The 21,919-nt window shown below is 38.3% G+C and overlaps 1 protein-coding gene across 4 annotated transcripts in view; it reads left to right on the top strand.

The window, feature by feature from the left end:
- The window catches only part of STK31 (serine/threonine kinase 31), a 172,317-nt gene that overhangs the window by 100,718 nt on the left and 49,680 nt on the right, over positions 1-21,919 (top strand). For all 4 annotated transcript variants that reach the window (XM_030922424.1, XM_030922425.1, XM_030922427.1 and 1 more), the window contains 5 exons: positions 7,164-7,343; positions 7,805-7,921; positions 9,176-9,295; positions 10,331-10,462; positions 19,907-20,008. In XM_030922424.1, coding sequence (XP_030778284.1) covers positions 7,164-7,343; positions 7,805-7,921; positions 9,176-9,295; positions 10,331-10,462; positions 19,907-20,008 — 651 coding nt within the window. The remainder of the gene's footprint in view (positions 1-7,163; positions 7,344-7,804; positions 7,922-9,175; positions 9,296-10,330; positions 10,463-19,906; positions 20,009-21,919) is intronic.

Here is a 21,919-nt window from a genome sequence, read left to right as displayed (position 1 = left end):
GTGGACTCTTTTTTGGTTCCATATGAACTTTAAAGCAGTTTTTTCCAATTCTGTGAAGAAACTCATTGGTAGCTTGATGGGGATGGCATTGAATCTATAAATAACCTTGGGCAGTATGGCCATTTTCAGGATACTAATTCTTCCTATCCATGAGCATGATATGTTCTTCCATTTGTTAGTGTTCTCTTTTATTTCACTGAGCAGTGGTTTGTAGTTCTCCTTGAAGAGGTCCTTTACATCCCTTGTAAGTTGGATTCCTAGGTATTTTATTCTCTTTGAAGCAATTGTGAATGGAAGTTCATTCATGATTTGGCTCTCTGTCTGTTACTGGTGTATAAGAATGCTTGTGATTTTTGCACATTGATTTTGTATGCTGAGACTTTGCTGAAGTTGCTTATCAGCTTAAGGAGATTTTGGGCTGAGACAATGGGGTTTTCTAAATACACAATCATGTCATCTGCAAACAGGGACAATTTGACTTCTTCTTTTCCTAACTGGAAACCCTTGATTTCTTTCTCTTGCCTGATTGCCCTAGCCAGAACTTCCAAGACTATGTTGAATAGGAGTGGTGAGAGAGGGCATCCCTGTCTTGTGCCAGTTTTCAAAGGGAATTTTTCCAGTTTTTGCCCATTCAGTATGATATTGGCTGTGGGTTTGTCATAAATAGCTCTTACTATTTTAATGTATGTTCCATCAATACCGAATTTATTGAGAGTTTTTAGCATGAAGGACTGTTGAATTTTGTCAAAGGCCTTTTCTGCATCTATTGAGATAATCATGTGGTGTTTGTCTTTTGTTCTGTTTATATGCTGGATTATGTTTATTGATTTGCGTATGTTGTGCCAGCCTTGCATCCCAGGAATGAAGCCCACTTGATCATGGTGGATAAGCTTTTTGATGTGCTGCTGGATTCGGTTTGCCAGTATTTTATTGAGGATTTTTGCATCAATGTTCATCAGGGATATTGGTCTAAAATTCTCTTTCTTTGTTGTGTCTCTGTCAGGCTTTGGTATCAGGATGATGTTGTCCTCATAAAACGAGTTAGGGAGGATTCCCTCTTTTTCTATTGATTGGAATAGTTTCAGAAGGAATGGTACCAGCTCCTCTTTGTACCTCTGGTAGAATTCGGCTGTGAATCCGTCTGGTCCTGGACTTTTTTTGGTTGGTAGGCTATTAATTATTGCCTCAATTTCAGAGCCTACTATTGGTCTATTCCGGGATTCAACTTCTTCCTGGTTTAGCCTTGGAAGAGTGTAAGTGTCCAAGAATTTATCCATCTCTTCTAGGTTTTCTAGTTTATTTGTGTAGAGGTGTTTATAGTATTCTCTGCTGGTAGTTTGTATTTCTGTGGGGTCTGTGGTGATATCCCCTGTATCATTTTTTATTGCATCTATTTGATTCTTCTCTCTTTTCTTCTTTATTAGTCTTGCTAGCGGTCTGTCAATTTTGTTGATTTTTTCAAAAAACCAACTCCTGGATTCATTGATTTTTTGGAGGGTTTTTTGTGTCTCTATCTCCTTCAGTTCTGCTCTGATCTTAGTTATTTCTTGCCTTCTGCTAGCTTTTGAATGTGTTTGCTCTTACTTCTCCAGTTCTTTTAATTGTGATGTTAGAGTGTCAATTTTAGATCTTTCCAGCTTTCTCTTGTGGGCATTTAGTGCTATAAATTTCCCTCTACACACTGCTTTAAATGTGTCCCAGAGATTCTGGTATGTTGTATCTTTGTTCTCATTGGTTTCAAAGAACATCTTTATTTCTGCTTTCATTTCGTTATGTACCCAGTAGTCATTGAGGAGCAGGTTGTTCAGTTTCCATGTAGTTGAGTGGTTTTGATTGAGTTTCTTAGTCCTGAGTTCTAGTTTGATTGCACTGTGGTCTGAGAGACAGTTTGTTATAATTTCTGTTCTTTTACATTTGCTGAGGAGTGCTTTACTTCCAATTATGTGGTCAATTTTGGAATAAGTGTGATGTGGTGCTGAGAAGAATGTATATTCTGTTGATTTGGGGTGGAGAGTTCTATAGATGTCTATTAGGTCCACTTGGTACAGAGATGAGTTCAATTCCTGGATATCCTTGTTAACTTTCTGTCTCGTTGATCTGTCTAATGTTGACAGTGGAGTGTTGAAGTCTCCCATTATTACTGTATGGGAGTCTAAGTCTCTTTGTAAGGCTCTAAGGACTTACTTTATGAATCTGGGTGCTCCTGTATTGGGTGCATATATATTTAGGATAGTTAGCTCTTCTTGTTGAATTGATCCCTTTACCATTATGTAATGGCCTTCTTTGTCTCTTTTGATCTTTGATGGTTCAAAATCTATTTTATCAGAGACTAGGATTGCAATCCCTGCCTTTTTTTTGTTCTCCATTTGCTTGGTTGATCTTCATCCCTTTATTTTGAGCCTATTTATGTCTCTGCATGTGAGATGGGTCTCCTGAATACAGCAGACTGATTGGTCTTGACTCTTTATCCAGTTTGCCAGTCTGTGTCTTTTAATTGGAGCATTTAGTCCATTAACATTTAAGGTTACTATTGTTATGTGTGAACTTGATCCTGCCATTATGATATTAACTGGTTATTTTGCTCGTTAGTTGAGGCAGTTTCTTCCTAGCCTCGATGGTCTTTACATTTTGGCATGTTTTTGCAATGGCTGGTACTGGTTGTTCCTTTCCATGTTTAGGGCTTCCTTCAGAGTCTCTTGTAAGGCAGGCCTGGTGGTGACAAAATCTCTAAGCATTTGCTTATCTGTAAAGGATTTTATTTCTCCTTCACTTATGAAACTTAGTTTGGCTGGATATGAAATTCTGGGTTTAAAGTTCTTTTCTTTAAGAATGTTGAATATTGGCCCCCACTCTCTTCTGGCTTGTAGAGTTTCTGCCGAGAGATCTGCTGTTAGTCTGATGGGCTTCCCTTTGTGGGTAACCCGACCTTTCTCTCTGGCTGCCCTTAAGATTTTTTCCTTCATTTCAACTTTGGTGAATCTGGCAATTATGTGTCTTGGAGTTGCTCTTCTCGAGGAGTATCTTTGTGGTGTTCTCTGTATTTCCTGAATTTGAATGTTGGCCTGCCCTACTAGGTTGGGGAAGTTCTCCTGGATGATATCCTGCAGAGTGTTTTCCAACTTGGTTCCATTTTCCCCCTCACTTTCAGGCACCCCAATCAGATGTAGATTTGGTCTTTTTACATAATCCCATACTTCTTGCAGGCTTTGTTCATTTCTTTTTCTTCTTTTTTCTTTTGGTTTCTCTTCTTGCTTCATTTCATTCATTTGATCCGCAATCGCTGATACTCTTTCTTCCAGTTGATCAAGTCGGTTACTGAAACTTGTGCATTTGTCACGTATTTCTCGTGTCATGGTTTTCATCTCTGTCATTTCATTGATAACCTTCTCTGAGTTAATTATTCTAGCTATCAATTCTTCCACTCTTTTTTCAAGGTTTTTAGTTTCTTTGCGCTGGGTATGTAATTCCTCCTTTAGCTCTGATAAGTTTGATGGACTGAAGCCTTCTTCTCTCATCTCGTCAAAGTGATTCTCTGACCAGCTCTGATCCGTTGCTGGCGATGAGCTGCGCTCCTTTGCAGGGGGAGATGCACTGTTATTTTTTGCAAAAATTTCCAGCTTTTCTGCCCTGCTTCTTCCCCATCTTTGTGGTTTTATCTGCCTCTGGTCTTTGATGATGATGACGTACTGATGGGGTTTTGGTATAGGTGTTCTTCCTGTTTGGTAGTTTTCCTTCTAATAGTCAGGACCCTCAGCTGTAGGTCTGTTGGAGATTGCTTGAGGTTCACTCCAGACCCTGTTTGCCTCAGTTGAAAATGCAGAAATCACCAGTCTTCTGTGTCGCTCGCACCAGGAGTTGGAGACTGGAGCTGTTCCTATTTGGCCATCTTGCTCTGCCCAGCCAGTCTGTGTCTTTTAATTGGACCATTTAGTCCGTTTACATTTAAGGTTAATATTGTTATGTGTGAACTTGATCCTGTCATTATGGTATTAGCTGGTTATTTTGCTCGTTTGTTGATGCAGTTTCTTCCTAGCGTTGATGGTCTTTACATTTTGGCATGTTTTTGCAATGGCTGGTACTGGTTGTTCCTTTCCATCTTTAGTGCTTCTTTCAGGATCTCTTGTAGGGCAGGCCTGGTGGTGACAAAATCTCTAAGCATTTGCTTATCTGTAAAGGATTTTATTTCTCCTTCACCTATGAAACTTAATTTGGCTGGGTATGAAATTCTGGGTAGAAAATTCTTTTCTTTAAGAATGTTGAATATTGGCCCCCACTCTCTTCTTGCTTATAGAGTTTCTGCCGAGAGATCTACTGTTAATCTGATGGGCTTCCCTTTGTGGGTAACCTGACCTTTCTCTGTCTGCCCTTAACATTTTTTCCTTCATTTCAACTTTGGTGTGTCTGACAATTATGTGTCTTGGAGTTGCGCTTCTCGAGGAGTATCTTTGTGGCGTTCTCTGTATTTCCTGAATTTGAATGTTGGCCTGCCTTGCCACATTGGAGAAGTTCTCCTGGATAATATCCTGCAGAGTGTTTTCCAACTTCGTTTCATTTTCCCCATCACTTTCAGGCACACCAATCAGACGTAAATTTGGTCTTTTCACATAATCGCATATTTCTTGGAAGCTTTGTTCGTTTCTTTTTACTCTTTTTTCTCTAAGCTTCTCGCTTCATTTCATTCATTTGATCTTCAATCACTGATACTCTTTCTTACAGTTGATTGAGTCGGTTACTGAAGCTTTTGCACTTGTCATGTAGTTCTCGTGTCATGATTTTTATCTCTATCAATTCATTTATGGACTTCTCTGCATTGATTATTCTAGTTATCCATTCTTCCATTCTTTTTTCAAGGTTTTTAGTTTTTTTGCGCTGGGTATGTAGTTCCTCCTTTAGCTCTGAGAAGTTTGATTGACTGAAGCCTTCTTCTCTCAACTCGTCAAAGTCATTGTTCAACTTTGTTCCATTGCTGGTGAGGAGCTGCATTCCTTTGGAGGGGGAGATGTGCTCTGATTTTTTGAATTTCCAGCTTTTCTGCATTGCTTTTTCCCCATCTTTGTGATTTTATCTGCCTTTGATGTTTGATGATGGTGACGTATTGATGGGGTTTGGTGTGGATGTCCTTTCTGTTTTTTAGTTTTCGTTCTAACAGTCAGGACCCTCCGCTGCAGGTCTGTTGGAGTTTGCTTGAGGTCCACTCCAGACCCTGTTTGCCTGGGTATCAGCAGTGGAGGCTGCAGAAGATACAATATTGCTGAACAGCAAGTGTTGCTTTCTGATTCTTGCTCTGGAAGCGTTGTCTCAGAGGTGTACCCAGACATGTGAGATGTGAGGTGTCAGTCTGCATGTAGTGGGAGATGTCTCTCAGTTAGGCTGCTCAGGAGTCGAGGACCCACTTGAGCAGGCATTCTGTCTGTTCCCAGATCTCATCCTCCGTGCTGGGAGAACCACTGGTCTCTTCAAAGCTGTCAGACAGGGACATTTGCATCTGCCGAGGTTTCTGGTGCTTTTTGTTTAGCTATGCCCTGTACCCAGAGGTGGAGTCTACAGAGGCTGGCAGACCTCCTTGAGCTGTGGTGGGCTGCACCCAATTCGAGCTTCCCAGAGACTTTGTTTACCTACTTAAGCCTCAGCAATGGCGGATGCCCCTCCCCCAGACTCGCTGCTGTCTTGCAGTTAGATCTCAGACTGCTGTGCTGGCAATGAGGGAGGCTCCGTGGGCGTGGGACGCTCCTGGCCAGACGTGGGATATAATCTCATGGTGTGCCGTTTGCTAAGAGCCTGGTAAAGCGCAGTATTAGGGTGGGAGTTACCCGATTTTCCAGGTGTTGTGTGTCTCAGTTTCCCTTGGCTAGGAAAAGGAATTCCCTTCCCTCTTGCGCTTCCCAGGTGAGGCAGTGCCTTGCCCTGCTTCAGCTCTTGCTGATTGGGCTGCACCCACTGACCAGCACCAACTGGCCGACATGCCCCGGTGAGATGAACCTGGTACCTCAGTTGAAAATGCAGAAATCTCCCGTCTTCTGTGTCGCTCACTCTGGGAGCTGGAGGCTGGAGCTGTTTCTATTCGGCCATTTTGGGCGCCCCCTCCGATTCTTTATTACATTAAAAAAATTTATTTATTATTGTTATTTATTTGTTTATTTAATTATTATTATTATTATGTTTGCCCACCTGCCCCAACAAACGCAGCCAGGCCAATTCATTTACAAAATACTTTTAAGTGCAGTCAAGTGATGCATGGTTTGGTCAATGATGGACTGTATATATAGTGGTGGTGCCATAAAATTACAGTTCTTATTTTTACTGTACCTTTTCTATGTTTAGATAGGCAATTGTTGTTACAATTGCTTACATTATTCAGTACATTAACAGGCTTTATCTTTGAGCAGTAGGCTATAGAATGTGGTTTGGTTGTATCGTAAACTGTATAATCTAGGTTTGCATCAGTACACTCCATGATGTTTGCATAATGATGAAATTGCCTCACGATGCATTTCTTGGAAGATATTTGTGGTGTTGTGTTGTTAAATGATGTATGATTGTCCATATATATGTAATTAATGCCTTTACTTAATTATGATTGTCCATATATATGTAATTAATGTCTTTACTTAATTAGAATTATTTGTATATTTTAGTGTATAGTTTATTTATTTTTTTTTAAGAATAGGTCTTAGAAAATTTCATGGCACCAGTGATTCTTATGATAGACAAGGGAAACTCAGAAGGGTGGTAGGGGTGGAGGGTGGTAGATGTTGAGAAGTTACTTAATGGGTTCAGTGTACATTTGGATGATAGATACACTAAAGCCCAGACTTTACCACTACACAATATATCCATGTAACAAAATTACTCTTTTACCCAATAAATTTATACAAAAAAGGTAGGAAAATAGGGTAATTTCTACTTAATTAAAAACTGTAAGGATATAAAGCTTTCTATTTGTAACTAATTCACTTAATAAACTTTACTGTTATGGTCCAAATAAACCACTTTCTAGGTAGGTTTTTGTTTTCATGTCTGTCTGGTGATTCTAAGTTGTATTTATGAAATGCTCAAGAATGGGGATTCAGCATACTGCTTTTCTGCCCCTTAGATCCTAACACAGTGCTTGAATCCTGAATGAGTTAATAAACTTTAATAAACAGAAGTGTATCTCTCTGCAGGATTTGTCAGTCTCTTTAGAAGCAGTGTATGGAGAAGCCAAAGAAGGAGCAAATTCTGATGAAATACTTAAAAAATTTTATGACTGGAAGTGTGATAAAAGAGAGGAGTTCACCAATGTTAGAAGCGAAACAGACGCTTCTCTGCAGCGTCTGGTAGCGTGGTTCCAAAGAACCTTAAAGGTAATAAAAGCTCCTGCCCGGTTGTGTTTGTAGCATAAACCAGGGAATATATATTTTAAAAATCACATGCTTTGTTCAAGAGCTGACATCGTCTACCTACTATGTATCAGATTTACACTTGCCACCTTACCAGTCAAGGTTCTTTATTAGCTTTTAGTCAGATTGCTCCTTTTATTAGCCTCAAAAAAATCATATCGGTCTTGTTCCTCCTTTTTCTCAACTTTTCCTGAGGATTGTCCTCTTCCCTCTCTTCACCATTTATTTTCTTACGGTTTGCTATGCATATGTACTTTTTTCCTTTCAGTGCGTAAATTTTATGAGGGTAGGCACTTTTTTTTCTGCATTCTTATTTCTTTTACATTGTCCAGGGTGTAGCTTAATACTCTGCCTCAGGTATTAAGGCATAATGCATGCTGATTGAATTAGATGAGATATTTCATGTGTTTATTTTTGCAAATGAGGTTTTTGACCTATCTGTGGAAGAACCACTGATTTCTGAAGACGCAGTTGATAATATTGATGAAATCCTAGAGAAGACTGAGTCAAGTGTCTGCAAAGAGCTGGAGATAGCTCTGGTTGTGAGTATCGATATTCTTTATTATTGCCGCCTTTGAAGCAGTGTGGTTTCCTTTCATGGTTAGAAAGTAGTAACCAATAAGAGAGTTTTTCTTGCTAGTTAGAAGGTATTAAGACTGAGCTTAGGTTTCTTCTAATAGGCTTATTTGAAAGAGTAACAATGTCAAGTTCTAATCCAAACACAATGCAAAGTTTTATTCTTAGGTGACGTTTTTGTTTTAATAGGACCTTTCACATAAAAAATCTGTTTAATTCTAAGAAAACCGCTCTTAATTTGAGTGAACAATCTGTCTAAATCATTTGATTCTTGAATCTGTCATACCAAATGACTATAAGAAGAGACTCCTTAGAGTTTCTGAAAACTTAAAATCTGAGAGAGATCTGAAAGTCGACACACAAGATGGATTCGTCATCCTCTTTCTTTCACCATCGTGTATATTCTTTGTTACTGTGTCAAGGTAAAAATTAGTGTAGCTACTCCAAAGGGTGTTTTGTCATTTTATTTATTGCTCACTGGGACTGTTTCCCAGTTATTCAGGCTGCTTTCCAATGTTTCAGTGGTTAGGCTTCTCATTTTCTTGTTTTTCTTTTTTTTTTACTTTTTATAATTTTATTCATATTGGCATTAAAAATACATTAAGAAGTTTTATATTGTTAAATAGTCCTGATTTAGATAGTTTTGTCAGACTTGGTTTTAGAAGTAGTTGTTAACAGGTGATTTCTAAAAGTAAAGTATTGAAGGTCTATATGTTGTTTATAGTTCTTATATTTAGCATATTAGTATCCCTGATTTCCATTAATGCCCTTACTCCACACAGCTTTGGGAATAATGGTTTAATAGGGGTAAAGTTTCCCATATGAATGGCTTTGCTTTTTTTTAGAGAGACAGTGTCTTGCTCTGTCACCCAGGCTGGAGTGCATTGATGTGATCCTAGCTCACTGCAGCCTTGAACTGATTTATCTCCCTGCCTCAGCCTCCCTTGTAGCTAGGACTACAGGTGGATACCACTGTGCTCAGTCAATTAAAAAAATATTTTTTAGGGACTGGGTCTCACTATGTTGCCTGGCCTCCATATGAACATCTTTGATATCTGTCTGTCTTCTGTCTAGGAAAACATTCGTGTTTAAAAACTGTTTTGATATCATTACAGAAATCCGTTAAAGGCATAATTTTGAAGTTTATCTATTGTTATTGGAGACTTTAGCTCTTTTGGATATTTCTTTGTGTATAATTCTATGTGTGTGATTTCCTTTAGGATCAAGGTGATGCAGACAAGGAGATAATTTTAAATACATATAGTCAAGTACTGCAAAAGATTCGTTCAGAGGAAAGGCTCATTGCCACAGTACAAGCTAAGTACAAGGACAGTATTGAGGTTTGATTATGCTTTCTCTTATTGATCTTATAATTGATGCTTTGAACTTTTTAACACTTAAATTTTTCTCTTGTTAATACTCAGTGTCAGTAAATTATCTATTATTACTAGAATTCACTATCAACTGGAAATGGTGATTTTTGATGATATAAATATATCAAATTTTTAAATTATTTTAAATCTTTTATTTTCTTATGTCTGTGAGAACCACAACCATTAACATCATTTTCTTTTTGTCTATACACATCTACTGTAGATAATTTGCTATATACAGAAAGATAAGAAATAAAACATTGCTTATAATTCCCTTAACCTAAGAGATAATTTTAGAGTAGTTACTTACTGGATGTGCATCTATATGGTTGTGAGCATATATATATGCATCGCATTGGTTTTTAAGTTATTTCAAACATACTTTCTTCATGTAATGGTATATTATGAACATTTTTCTATATAATTAATGATTTTTCTATGCTGTCATCTTGAGTGACAAAATCCTCATCCCTATGTAGATGTACAGCAGCATTAACCATTAACCTTTCATGTGTGTTGGACATTAAGGTTACTTCCAGTTTTTTCTACCATAAGTAACACTGTACATATGTTTGTGCATAATTTTGTTTTGTTTTTATTTCTCAGATTTCTAAATTCTATAATTACTGAGTTAAAAGGAATGGACATTATTAAAACTTGATACATATTTTCAAACCACTTTTGGGAAAGATGATTTCAGTTTACATCCTCACTAGAAATTCCTTTTTCATCCATACTAACAATGTGTGTTTTATTGTATGTCTCAGTTTGAAATATTACTTTTGTCTTTGCTACTTTGAGTGCTGGAACTGATATTCTGCTAAATAGAACCATGGATAAAAAGGAAATCTGTTGAATTATCTTGTTGAAAAATATAGATTTTCTTAGTATCTCAACCTGAACTCACTAAATACTAGTTGAATCGTAACAGATAAATAATAAATGATCACTGTTCAATATTTTTCTTATGTGTTTGAAAATACATAACTTTTGTTTACTTAGTTTAAAAAGCAGCTTACTGAATATTTAAATAAGAGTCCCAGTGTGGATCACTTGCTGTCCATTAAGAAGACATTGAAAAGCTTAAAAGCTCGACTGAGATGGAAATTGGTTGAAAAGAATAATTTGGAAGAGGTAAGGAAACAGTTGATTCTTACTGATCTTTATGTGCATCTCATTTTACTTGGTCTCTGCTTCATAAAAATAATGCATAAATACACTCTTTAAATAAGAGAGCCATTACATTCACATTTTGTTTTATATACTTTATCTTGTTTTCTGTGTATATAAATAAAATTGAGATTACAGTAATAGTGTAAAAATTGTCCTATATCATTAAATATTCTTTAAAAACATTTTCCTAGGTTGCCTTGGTTTTTAGTAACATGAACATTTTAGAGTAATCTTAAAAGCTCTTTTGGTTTGGACTGTTAGAATGTTTATTGTAATACCAACTTGCTACATGCAGGTGACGGTACTCCCTCAAAGGTAGCATTTTGTCATAAAGTATTTTTAAGATCATGGTATCTTTTGTTAACTCCCGTTTTACGGATAGATGTAATATTTCTTGCAAGTATTTCAAGTTGTTTTCATATGATAATAGAACTGGAAGGATTAGGATGCCCTAATCTGGACTAACTTCTTCCTTTCGGCTTGAAACTTTGTGAATAAGATGGTAATACTTTGTGTTCCCTTGAGGATTTGATTTATGTACAACAAGGATCTGTATTATGCCTTTAATCCAATTTGAATTATCTGTCTTCTACTTCTGAGCACTGAATTGGGAGTGGAGTGGGGACTATTCTAGAACTAATATCATAGTGGAGGAGCTTTCTAATTTTATTCTATTCTGGGCTTTGGGGAAGTTTTTTTTTTAGTCTGATTTTTCAACTTTTGGAGAAATTTGACTTTTATTATACTTTAAATTCTGGGATACATGTGCAGAATGTGCAGGTTTGTTAGATAGGTATACATGTGCCATGGGGGTTTGCTGCACCCACCAACCCATCACCTACATTAGGTATTTCTCCTAATGCTATCCCTCCCCTAGACCCCCACCCCCTGACAGGCCTGGTGTGTGATGTTCCCCACCCTGTGTCCATGTGTTCTCATTGTTCACCTCAAGTTATGAGTGAGAACATGTGGTGGTTGGTTTTCTGTTCCTTTGTTAGTTTGCTGAGACTGATGGTTTCCAGCTTCATCCTTGTGCCTGCAAAGGACATGAACTCATCCATTTTTATAGCTGCATAATATTCCATGGTGTATATGTGCCACATTTTCTTTATCCAGTCTGTCATTGATGGGCATTTGGGTTGGTTCCAAGTCTTTGCTATTGTGAACAGTGCTGCAATAAACATACGTGTGCATGTGTGTTTATAGTAGAATGATTTATAATCCTTTGGGTATATACCCAGTAATGGTATTATTGGGTCGAATGGTATTTCTGGTTCTAGATCCTTGAGGAACGGCCACACTGTCTTCCACAATAGTTGAACTAATTTACACTCCCACCAACAGTGTAAAAGTGTTCCTGTTTCTCCACATTGTCTCCAGCATCTGTTGTTTCCTGACTTGTGTGTGTGTGTGTGTGTTTGTGTGTGTATGTTGCCTATGTTCTTTTTTTTTTCATTGTTATCTTGTAGGTTCTAGGGTACATGCGCACAACATGCAGGTTTGTTACATAGGTATACATGTGCCATGTTGGTGTGCTTTACCCATTTACTCATCATTTACATTAGGTATTCCTCCTAATGCTATCCCTCTCCCTGCCCCCCACCCCACAAGAGGCCTCAGAGTGTGGTGTTCCCCGCCCTGTGTCCATTGTTCAATTCCCACCTATGAGTGAGAACATGCAGTGTTTTGTTTTCTGTCCTTGTGATAGTTTGCTCAGAATGATGGTTTCCAGCTTCATCCATGTCCCTGCAAAGGACATGAACTCATCCTTTTTTATGGCTGCTTAGTATTCCATGGTGTATATGTGCCATTAATTCTGTCTATTATTGAAGAACATTTGGGTTGGTTACAAGTCTTTGCTATTGTGAATAGTGCCGTAATAAACATACATGTGCATGTGTCTTTATTGTAGCATGATTTATAATCCTTTGGGTATATACCCAGTAATGGGATGGCTGGGTCAAATGATATTTCTAGTTCTTGGTCCTTGAGGGATTGCCACACTGTCTTCCACAATGGTTGAACTAGTTTACAGTCCCACCAACAGTGTAAAAGCGTTCCTGTTTCTCTACATCCTCTCCAGCATCTGTTGTTTCCTGACTTTTTAATGATCGCCATTCTAACTGGTATGAGATTGTATTTCATTGTGGTTTTTGATTTACATATCTCTGATGACCAGTGAGTGATGAGCATTTTTTCATGTGTCTATTGGCTGCATAAATGTCTTCTTTTGAGGAATGTCGGTTCGTATCCTTTGCCCACTTTTTGGTGGGGTTGTTTTTTTCTTCTTAATTTGTTTGAGTTCTTGGTGGATTCTGGATATTAGCCTCCAGCTTTGTTCTTTTGGCTTAGGATTGTCTTGGCAATGCTGTCTCTTTTTTGGTTCCATATGAACTTTAAAGTATTTTTTTCCTATTCTGTGAAGAAAATCATTGGTAGCTTGATGGGGATGGCATTGAATCTATAAATTACCTTGGTCATTATGGCTATTTTCACGATACTGATTCTTCCTCTCCATGAGCATGGAATGTTCTTCCATTTGTTTGTGTCCTCTTTCATTTCATTGAGCAGTGGTTTGTAGTTCTCCTTGAAGAGGTCCTTTACATCCCTTGTAAGCTGAATTCCTAGGTATTTTATTCTCTTTGTAGCAATTGTGAATGGGAGTTCCCTCATGATTTGCTCTCTGTTTGTCTCTTATTGGTGTATAGGAATGCTTGTGATTTTTCCACATTGATTTTGTATCCTGAGACTGCTGAAGTTGCTTATCAGCTTAAGGTGATTGTGGCCTGAGACGATGGGATTTTCTAAATATACAATCATGTCATCTGCAAACAGGGACAATTTGACTTCCTCTTTTTCTAATTGAATACCCTTTCTTTCTTTCTCTTGCCTGATTCCCCTGTCCAGAACTTCCAACACTATGTTGAATAGGAGTGATGAGAGAGGGCATCCCTGTCTTGTGCCAGTTTTCAAAAGGAATGCTTCCAGTTTTTGCCCATTCAGTATGATATTGGCTGTGGGTTTGTCATACCTAGCTCTTATTATTTTGAGATATGTTCCATCAATACCTAGTTTCTTGAGAGCTTTTAGCATGATGAAGGGCTGTCGAATTTTGTCAAAGGCTTTTTCTGCATCTGTTGATATAATCATGTGGTTTTTGTCGTTGATTCTGTTTATGTGATGGATTATGTTTATTGATTTGTGTATGTTGAACCAGCCTTGCATCTCAGGGATAAACTGACTTGATCGTGGTGGATACGCTGTTTGACATGCTGCTGGATGTGGTTTGCCAGTATTTTATTGCGGATTTTCATACCAATTTCATCAGGGATATTGGTCTAAAATCCTCTTTTTTTGTTGTGTCTCTGCCAGGCTTTGTTATCAGGATGATGCTGGCCTCATAAAATGAGTTAGGGAGGATTCCCTCTTTTTCTATTGATTGGAATAGTGTCAGAAGGAATGGTACCAGTTCCTCTTTGTACCTCTGGTAGAATTGGGCTGTGAATCCGTTTGGTCCTGGACTTTTTTTTGACTGGTAGGCTATTAAATATTGTCTCAATTTCAGAGTCTGTTATTGGTCTATTTAGAGATTCAACTTCTTCCTGGTTTAGTCTTAGGAGGGTGTATGTGTCCGGGAATTTTTCCATTTCTTCTAGATTTTCTAGTTTATTTGCATAGAGTTGTTTATAGTATTATCTGATGGTAGTTTGTGTTCCTGCGGCATCACTGGTGATATCCCCTTTATCTTTTTTTTGTGTCTAATCTTCTCTCTTTTCTTCTTTATTAGTCTTGCTAGCGGTCTGTCAATTTTGTTGATTTTTTCAAAAAACCAACTCCTGGATTCATTGATTTTTAGGAGGGTTTTTTGTGTCTCTGTCTCCTTCAGTTCTGCTCTGATCTTAGTTATTTCTTGCCTTCTGCTAGCTTTTGAATGTGTTTGCTCTTGCTTCTCCAGTTCTTTTAGTTTTGATGTTAGAGTGTCAATTTTAGATCTTTCCAGCTTTCTGTTGTGGGCATTTAGTGCTATAAATTTCCCTCTGCACACTGCTTTAAATGTGTCCCAGAGATTCTGGTATGTTGTATCTTTGTTCTCATTGGTTTCAAAGAACATCTTTATTTCTGCCTTCATTTCGTTATGTACCCAGTAGTCATTCAGGAGCATGTCGTTCAGTTTCCATGTAGTTGAGCAATTTAGATTGAGTTTCTTAGTCCTGAGTTCTAGTTTGATTGCACTGTGGTCTGAGAGACAGTTTGTTATAATTTCTGTTCTTTTACATTTGCTGAGGAGTGCTTTACTTCCAATTACGTGGTCAATTTTGGAATAAGTGCGATGTGGTGCTGAGAAGAATGTATATTCTGTTGATTTGGGGTGGAGAGTTCTACAGATGTCTATTAGGTCCGCTTGGTGCAGAGATGAGTTCAATTCCTGGATATCCTTGTTAACTTTCTGTCTCATTGATCTGTCTAATATTGACAGTGGGGTGTTATAGTCTCCCATTATTACTGTGTGGGAGTCTGAGTCTCTTTGTAGGTCTCTAAGGACTTGCTTAATGAATCTGGGTGCTCCTGTATTGGATGCATATATACTTAGGTTAGTTAGGTCTTGTTGAATTGATCCCTTTAACATTATGTAATGCCCTTCTTTCTTATTATTATTATTTTTTTTTGATATTTGTTGGTTTAAAGTCTGTTTTATCAGATACTAGGATTGCAACCTCTGCTTGTTTTTACTTTCCATTTGCTTGGTAAATCTTCCTCCATCCCTTTATTGTGAGCCTTTGTGCATCTCTGCACTTGATATGGGTCTCCTGAATACAGCACACTGATGGGTCTTGAATTTTTATCCTATTTGCCAGTCTGTGTGTTTTAATTGGGACATTTAGCCCATGTACATTTAAGGTTAATATTGTTATGTGTGGACTTGATCCTGTCATTATGATTTTAGCTGGTTATTTTGCCTGTTAGTTTCTTCCTAGCATCGATGGTCTTTACAATTTGGCATGGTTGCCTGGTTTTGCAGTGGCTGGCACTGATTGTTCCTTTGCATGTGTAGAGCTTCCTTCAGGAGCTCCTGTAACGCAGGTCTGCTTGTGACAAAATCTCTCAGCATTTGCTTGTCTGTAAAGGATTGTATTTCTCCTTTGCTTGTGAAGATTACTTTGGCTGCATATGAAATTCTGGGTTGAAAATTCTTTTCTTTAAGAATGTTGAATATTGGCCCCAACTGTCTTCTGACTTGTGGAGTTTCTGCCAAGAGAGCCGCTGTTAGTCTGATGGGCTTTCCTTTGTGGGTAACCCGACATTTTTTCCTTCATTTCAACCTTGGGGAGTCTGACAATTATGTGTCTTGGGGTTGCTCTTCTCAAGGAGTATCTTTGTTTGTGGTGTTCTCTTTATTTCCTGAATTTGAATGTTGGCCTGCCTCGCTAGGTTGGGGAAGGTCTAATCTCATTGATATGTCTAATATTGACAGTGGGGTGTTAAAGTCTCTCGTTATTCTTCTGTGGGAGTCTTAGTCTCTTTGTAGGTCTATAAGAACTTGCTTTATGAATCTTGCTGCTCCTGTATTGGGTGCATATATATTTAGGATAGTTAACTCTTCTTGTTGCACTGATCCCTTTACCATTATGTGATGCCTTTATTTATTTATTTATTTATTTATTTATTTATTTATTTATTCATTTATTTATTTATGATATTTATTGGTTTAAAGTCTGTTTTATCAGATACTAGGATTGCAATGCCTACTTTTTTTTGCTTTCCATTTGCTTGGTAAATATTCCTCCTTCCCTGTATTTTGAGCCTATGTGTGTCTTTGCATGTGAGATGGGTCTCCTTGTTATAGCACACTGATGGGTCTTGACTCTATCCAATTTGCCAGTCCTTGTCTTTCAATTGGGGCATTTCACCGGTTTACATTTCAGGTCAATATTGTTATTTGTGAACTTGATCCTGTCATTATGATACTAACTGGTTATTTTGCCCATTAGTTGATGCAGTTTCTTCGTGGTCTTTACAATTTGGTATGTTTTTGCATTGGCTGGAACCAGTTGTTCCTTTCCATATTTAGTGCTTCCTTCAGAATCTCTTGTAAGGCAAGTCTGATTGTGACAAAATCTCTCAGCATTTGCTCGTCTGTAAAGGATTTTATTTCTCCTTTGCTTGTGAAGCTTACTTTGGCTGGATATGAAATTCTGGGTTGAAAATCATTTTCTTTAAGAATGTTGAATATTGACTCCCACTCTCTTCTGATTTTTTAGGGTTTCTGCAGATAAACTGCTGTTAGTCTGATGGGCTTCCCTTCGTGGATAACCCGACATTTCTCTCTGGCTCCCCTTAATATTTTTTCCTTCATTTCAACCTTGGTGAATCTGACAGTTATGTGTCTTGGGGTTGCTGTTGTTGAGGAGTAGCTTTTTGGTGTTCCTGTATTTCCTGAATTTTAATATTGGCCTGTCCTGCTAAGTTGGGGAAGTTCTCCTGGATAATATCCTTAAGTGTATTTTCCAACTTGGTTCCATTCTCCCTGTCATTTTCAGGTACACCAATCAAATGTAGGTTTGGTCTTTCCACATAGTTGCATATTTCTTCAAGGCCTTGTTCCTTTTCATTTTTTTTCCTTTAATCTTGTCTTCATGCTTTATTTCATTAAGTTGATCTTCAGTTTCTGATATCCTTTCTTCTGCTTGATTGATTTGGCTATTGATACTTGTGTAGGCTTCATGAAGTTCTCATGCTGTGTTTTTCAGCTCCATGAGGTCACTTATGTTCTTCTCTAAACTGGTTATTCTAGTTAGCAATTCGTCTAACCTTTTTTCAAGGTTCTTAGCTTCCTTGTATTGGGTTAGAGCATGCTCCTTTAACTTGGAAGAGTTTGTTATTACTCACGTTCTGAAACCTACTTCTGTCAATTCATCAAACTCATTCTCCATCCAGTTTTGTTCCCTTGCTGGTGAGGACTTGTGATACTTTGGAGGAGAAAAGAGGTTCTGGTGTTTGGAATTTTCACCCTTTTTGTGCTGGTTTTTCCTCATCTTCTTGGATTATCTACCTTGTTGGATTTATCTACCTTTGGTCTTTGATGTTGGTGACCTTTGGATGTGGTTTTTCCTTTTTGTTTATGTCGATGCAATTCTGTTTGTTAGTTTTCCTTCTAAGAATCAGGCCCCTCTGCTGCAGGTTTGCTGGAGTTTGCTGGAAGTTCACTCCAGACCGTTTGCCTGGGTATCACCAGTGGAGGCTGCAGAACAGCAAAGATTACTCCCTGTTCCTTCCTCTGGAAGCTTCATGCCAGAGGAGCACCTGCCATATGCTAGCCAGAGCTCTCCTGTATGAGGTGTCTGTCGACCCCTGCTGGGAGGTATCATCCTGTCAGGAGGCATGGGGGTCAGGGACTCACTTGAGGAGGCGGTCTGTCCCTTAGCAGAGCTCGAGGTCTGGCAGTCAGGAACATTTACGTCTGCTGAAGCTGAACCTACAGCCGCTTCTTCCCCCAGGTGCTCTGTCCCAGGAAGATGGGAGTTTTATTTATAAGCCTCTGACTGGGGCTTCCGTCTTTCTTTCAGAGATGCCCTGCCCAGAGAGGAGGAATCTAGAGATGCAGTCTGGCTACAGAGACTTTGCTGGGCTGCGGTGAACTCTACTGTAGAGTCCAAACTTCCTGGTGGCTTTGTTTACACTGTGAGGGGAAAACTGCCTACTCAAGCCTCAGTAATGGCAGATGCCTCTCCCCCAACCAGGTTGACTTCAGACTGCCATTCTGGCAGTGAGAATTTCAAGCTAGTGGATCTTAGCTTGCTGGGCTCCACATGGGATCTGCTGAGCAGGGCCACTTGGTTCCCTGGCTTCAGCCTCCTTTTCAGGGGAGTGAACGATTCTGTCTCGCTGGTGTTCCAGGCGCCAGTGGGATATGAAAAAAAATTCCTGCAGCTAGCTTGGTGTCTGCCCAGTTTTGTGCTTGAAACCGAGGGCCCTGGTGGTGTATGCACCTGAGGGAATCTCCTGGTCTGTGGGTTGTGAAGACTGTTGGAAAAGGGTAGTATCTGGGCCAGAATGAACCGTTCCTCTGGCACAGTCCCTCACGGCTTCCCTTGGCTAGGAGAGGGAGTTCCCCAACCCCTTGTGCTTCCTGGGTGAGGTGACGCCCCACCCTGCTTTCGCTTACCCTCCGTGGGCTGCAACCACTGTCTAACTAGTCCCAATGAGATGAGCTGGGTACCTCAGTTCAAAATGCAGAAATCACCTGCCTTCTCCGTAGATCTGATTGGGAGCTACAGACCGGTGCTGTTCCTGTTTGGCCATCATAGTATCTGGATCCTTGAAATCTGACTTTTAAAGTGTAAACCAAAAGTATCTGAGACAGCTATCAATCAATTTAGAAAGTTTATTTTGCCAAGGTTAAGGATGCATGCCTGGGAGGCAGGTCTGTGCTTTTCTGAGAGATGGTTGTGAGGGCTTCAATATTTAAAGGAGAAAGGATGGATACTGGGGAAAGAGGAAGAAATTTTAAAAAGATATGGGTAGATAAGAGACAGATGGTTTGAATTCTTTAGTCTTTGATCACTTTTCAGCAAATACACAATTTACATTTGAGAGAAGGGTAGCTCAGTGAATCTGCATTTTTACATCAGAGGAAGGAATCAGATATGCATTTCTCTCAGGTGAGCAAAAGGATGACTTAGAGTTCTGTCCTTTGTCCTGCACCTAAGAAAATAAGCTATCAATTTACATTGTCAGTGTAAAATTCAACAGAACTGTTTTAGGGTAAAGATCCTGGGGTCCATAAGGGATTTCCTACTGAGTTGTGAGGAAGCATGCAGGGTTTTTATATTTGTAGGTATCTTATTTAGGAATAAAATGGGAAGCAGGTTTGCCTGACACAGTTCCCAACTTGACTTTTTCCTTTGGCTTAGTGATTTAAAGTTCCCAAGATTTATTTTCCTTTCACAAAAGCTTACATACTTTTTAAAGTGGCTTATGTATTATCATTGGAGACAGTTCACACATTTACTCATCCTTTTGTTTTGAACCAAATCTCATGTAGAAGATAATTCTAGGGAATTCAGGTGTATTCTGGTTGTTATTATTAATATTTCTTTTGTTCGAATGGCAGTTGGCCATTTTTATCCTACAGAAAATCTACAGCAGGTGGAGAGACAAGAAAAATCTATGTAATTGATTTTATGTCTTTACGTTTTATAATTCCTCTTTCTAGGTTTCAGAAAAGTCACTGTTAGAATAAACTGACCTAAGTCAATTCAGCAAGTATTAGGAGGGTCTTTTATGTGCTAGGTACTGAAGGATACATAGAAACCACACAGAGTAATTTGCTATAGATCTTGAATTCTTAAAGGAAGACTTGTTTTCTCTATGTTAATAAAAAACACTTTTTCTTTCTGATTCAAGTCAGATGACCCTGATGGCTCTCAAATTGAGAAAATAAAAGAAGAAATAACTCAGCTGCGCAATAATGTTTTTCAGGAAATTTATCATGAGAGGGAGGAATATGTAAGTATTTGATTCTTTGAAGTATTACATTAGATTTTACTCTAGAAATTGAATTTAAATATGTGTTTTATGAGGTGGACTGTAATCACAGGGCTAGAGGTATTATGTAGAAAGTTTATATATATATTGATCTAGTAAGATTTTTGTAAGTTTAGAAATAAATTTCACATGACCAAATATTCTGACCATTGTACCAGTGTGGAAATAACTGAAAATTGTAAAGAAGGAAAAACATCACTTGTAATATTTCCGCTCAGTGATAACAATAGTAATCATTGTTAACTTTTGACTTTCTCTTAGTCTTTTTTTGCTTGTTTTTAGAATTGAGATTATAGCACAGGCACACTTTTGCATATTGCCTTTTTTCTGTTTAACATAAAACCTAAAGACCTTTTCCTTACACAAAATTTATATCAACATCATTTTCCCATAATGTTGCAATGTAAACATCAATGAGTAGCATAATTTAGTGGAAGAATGTAACAAAATAAGACTACCTGGTTTTGGGGGCAGGAGAAGTTACATCTTTTAAGTCTCTATTTTACCACTGATTTTTGTGAGCTTGGGGAAATAAATCATTGTATTTTTTCTTTAAAATGGAAGAATATTGTATTTTATATCTGGGAGATGTTACCAGGAAGAAGTTAGTTAAGAAACAGCACTTTGAAACTAAAAATACTGACCGGGCATGGTGCCTCACACCTGTAGTCCCAGCACTTTGGGAGGCCAAGGTGGGTGGATCACTTGAGCCCAGGAGTTTGAGACCAGCCTGGGCACATGGTGAGACCCCGTCTCTACAAAAAATACAACAATTAGGTACATGGTATCATGTACCTGTAGGCCCAGCTACTTGTGAGGCTCTGTCTCTACAAAAAATACAACAATTAGGTACGTGGTATCATGTACCTGTAGGCCCAGCTACTTTGGAGGCTAAGGCAGGAGGATTGCTTGAGCCCCGGAGGTTGAGACTGCATTGAGCTATGATCATGCCGCTGCATTCCAGCCTGGGCAACAGAGCAAGACCCTGTCTCAAAAAAAAAAAAAAAAAAAAAGTAAAAATATTAAAACTATGAAAACAATAGGTATTTTAAGCGTCATGCTTTATTTAGCTAATTCATCTGAGTATATGTAAATACCTTGTTGATCTTGGGTTAAAATAGCTATCTTCCAGTGATTTGACAAGTGTTTAGAAGTTTTGCTTAATAAATATGTGATAAGTGGCTTTTCTTTTGTGAGGATACTCGATTTTCACATTTATTTCAAAGTTACTTATGTAGAGCTATGTATTTTTTCTCCCAGGCTTTAAAATTTTTCTCTTAACGAAACAGCTGTTATTTTAAAATGTCACTGTGTTCTTAATATTTTGAGAAATAATGACAGTTTTATGCCTCAAATTGATATATTTTCAGACATTTTCATTTTAGTTTGGAAGTGGGTGAGGACTTTGACCTTGCAAGATTTGTGCTTATGTATGTATCCAAAGCTTAAAATTGGTAATTAAATTTTTCTTCAGTTAGTAAGATGGTAGTTTAGATGGGTTAAAAAAATACTTCAGCCAACTTAAATTTAAAGGAGCAATGAACAATTTGCAAATTGGGCAGCCAAATCACAGCAGATTCAGAGAGACTCTGGGGATGCTTTGTGGTTAGAACAAATTTATAGACAAAAAAAGGGAAGTGACTTACAGAAATCGGCAGCAACGTACAAGAACAGCTGTACTGGTTACAGGTTGGCGTTTGCCTTATTTGAACGCAGTTTGAACACTTAGCAGTCGATAGGTGGTTGAAGTATGGCCGCTGGGACTGGCCAAGACTCAGCTGTTGTTATAGGTGCATACTGCTAAGTTAGGTTTCAATCTTGTCTGTATATTAAGCTAGGTTGCAGTTCATCCACAAGGACTCAAATATAGAA

This window comes from Rhinopithecus roxellana, chromosome 18 (assembly GCF_007565055.1).
Source record: "Rhinopithecus roxellana isolate Shanxi Qingling chromosome 18, ASM756505v1, whole genome shotgun sequence".
NCBI classification, from domain to species: domain Eukaryota; kingdom Metazoa; phylum Chordata; class Mammalia; order Primates; family Cercopithecidae; genus Rhinopithecus; species Rhinopithecus roxellana.
Note: the sequence above shows the minus strand (reverse complement) of the source record. Positions and strands in the feature narration are given on the sequence as shown.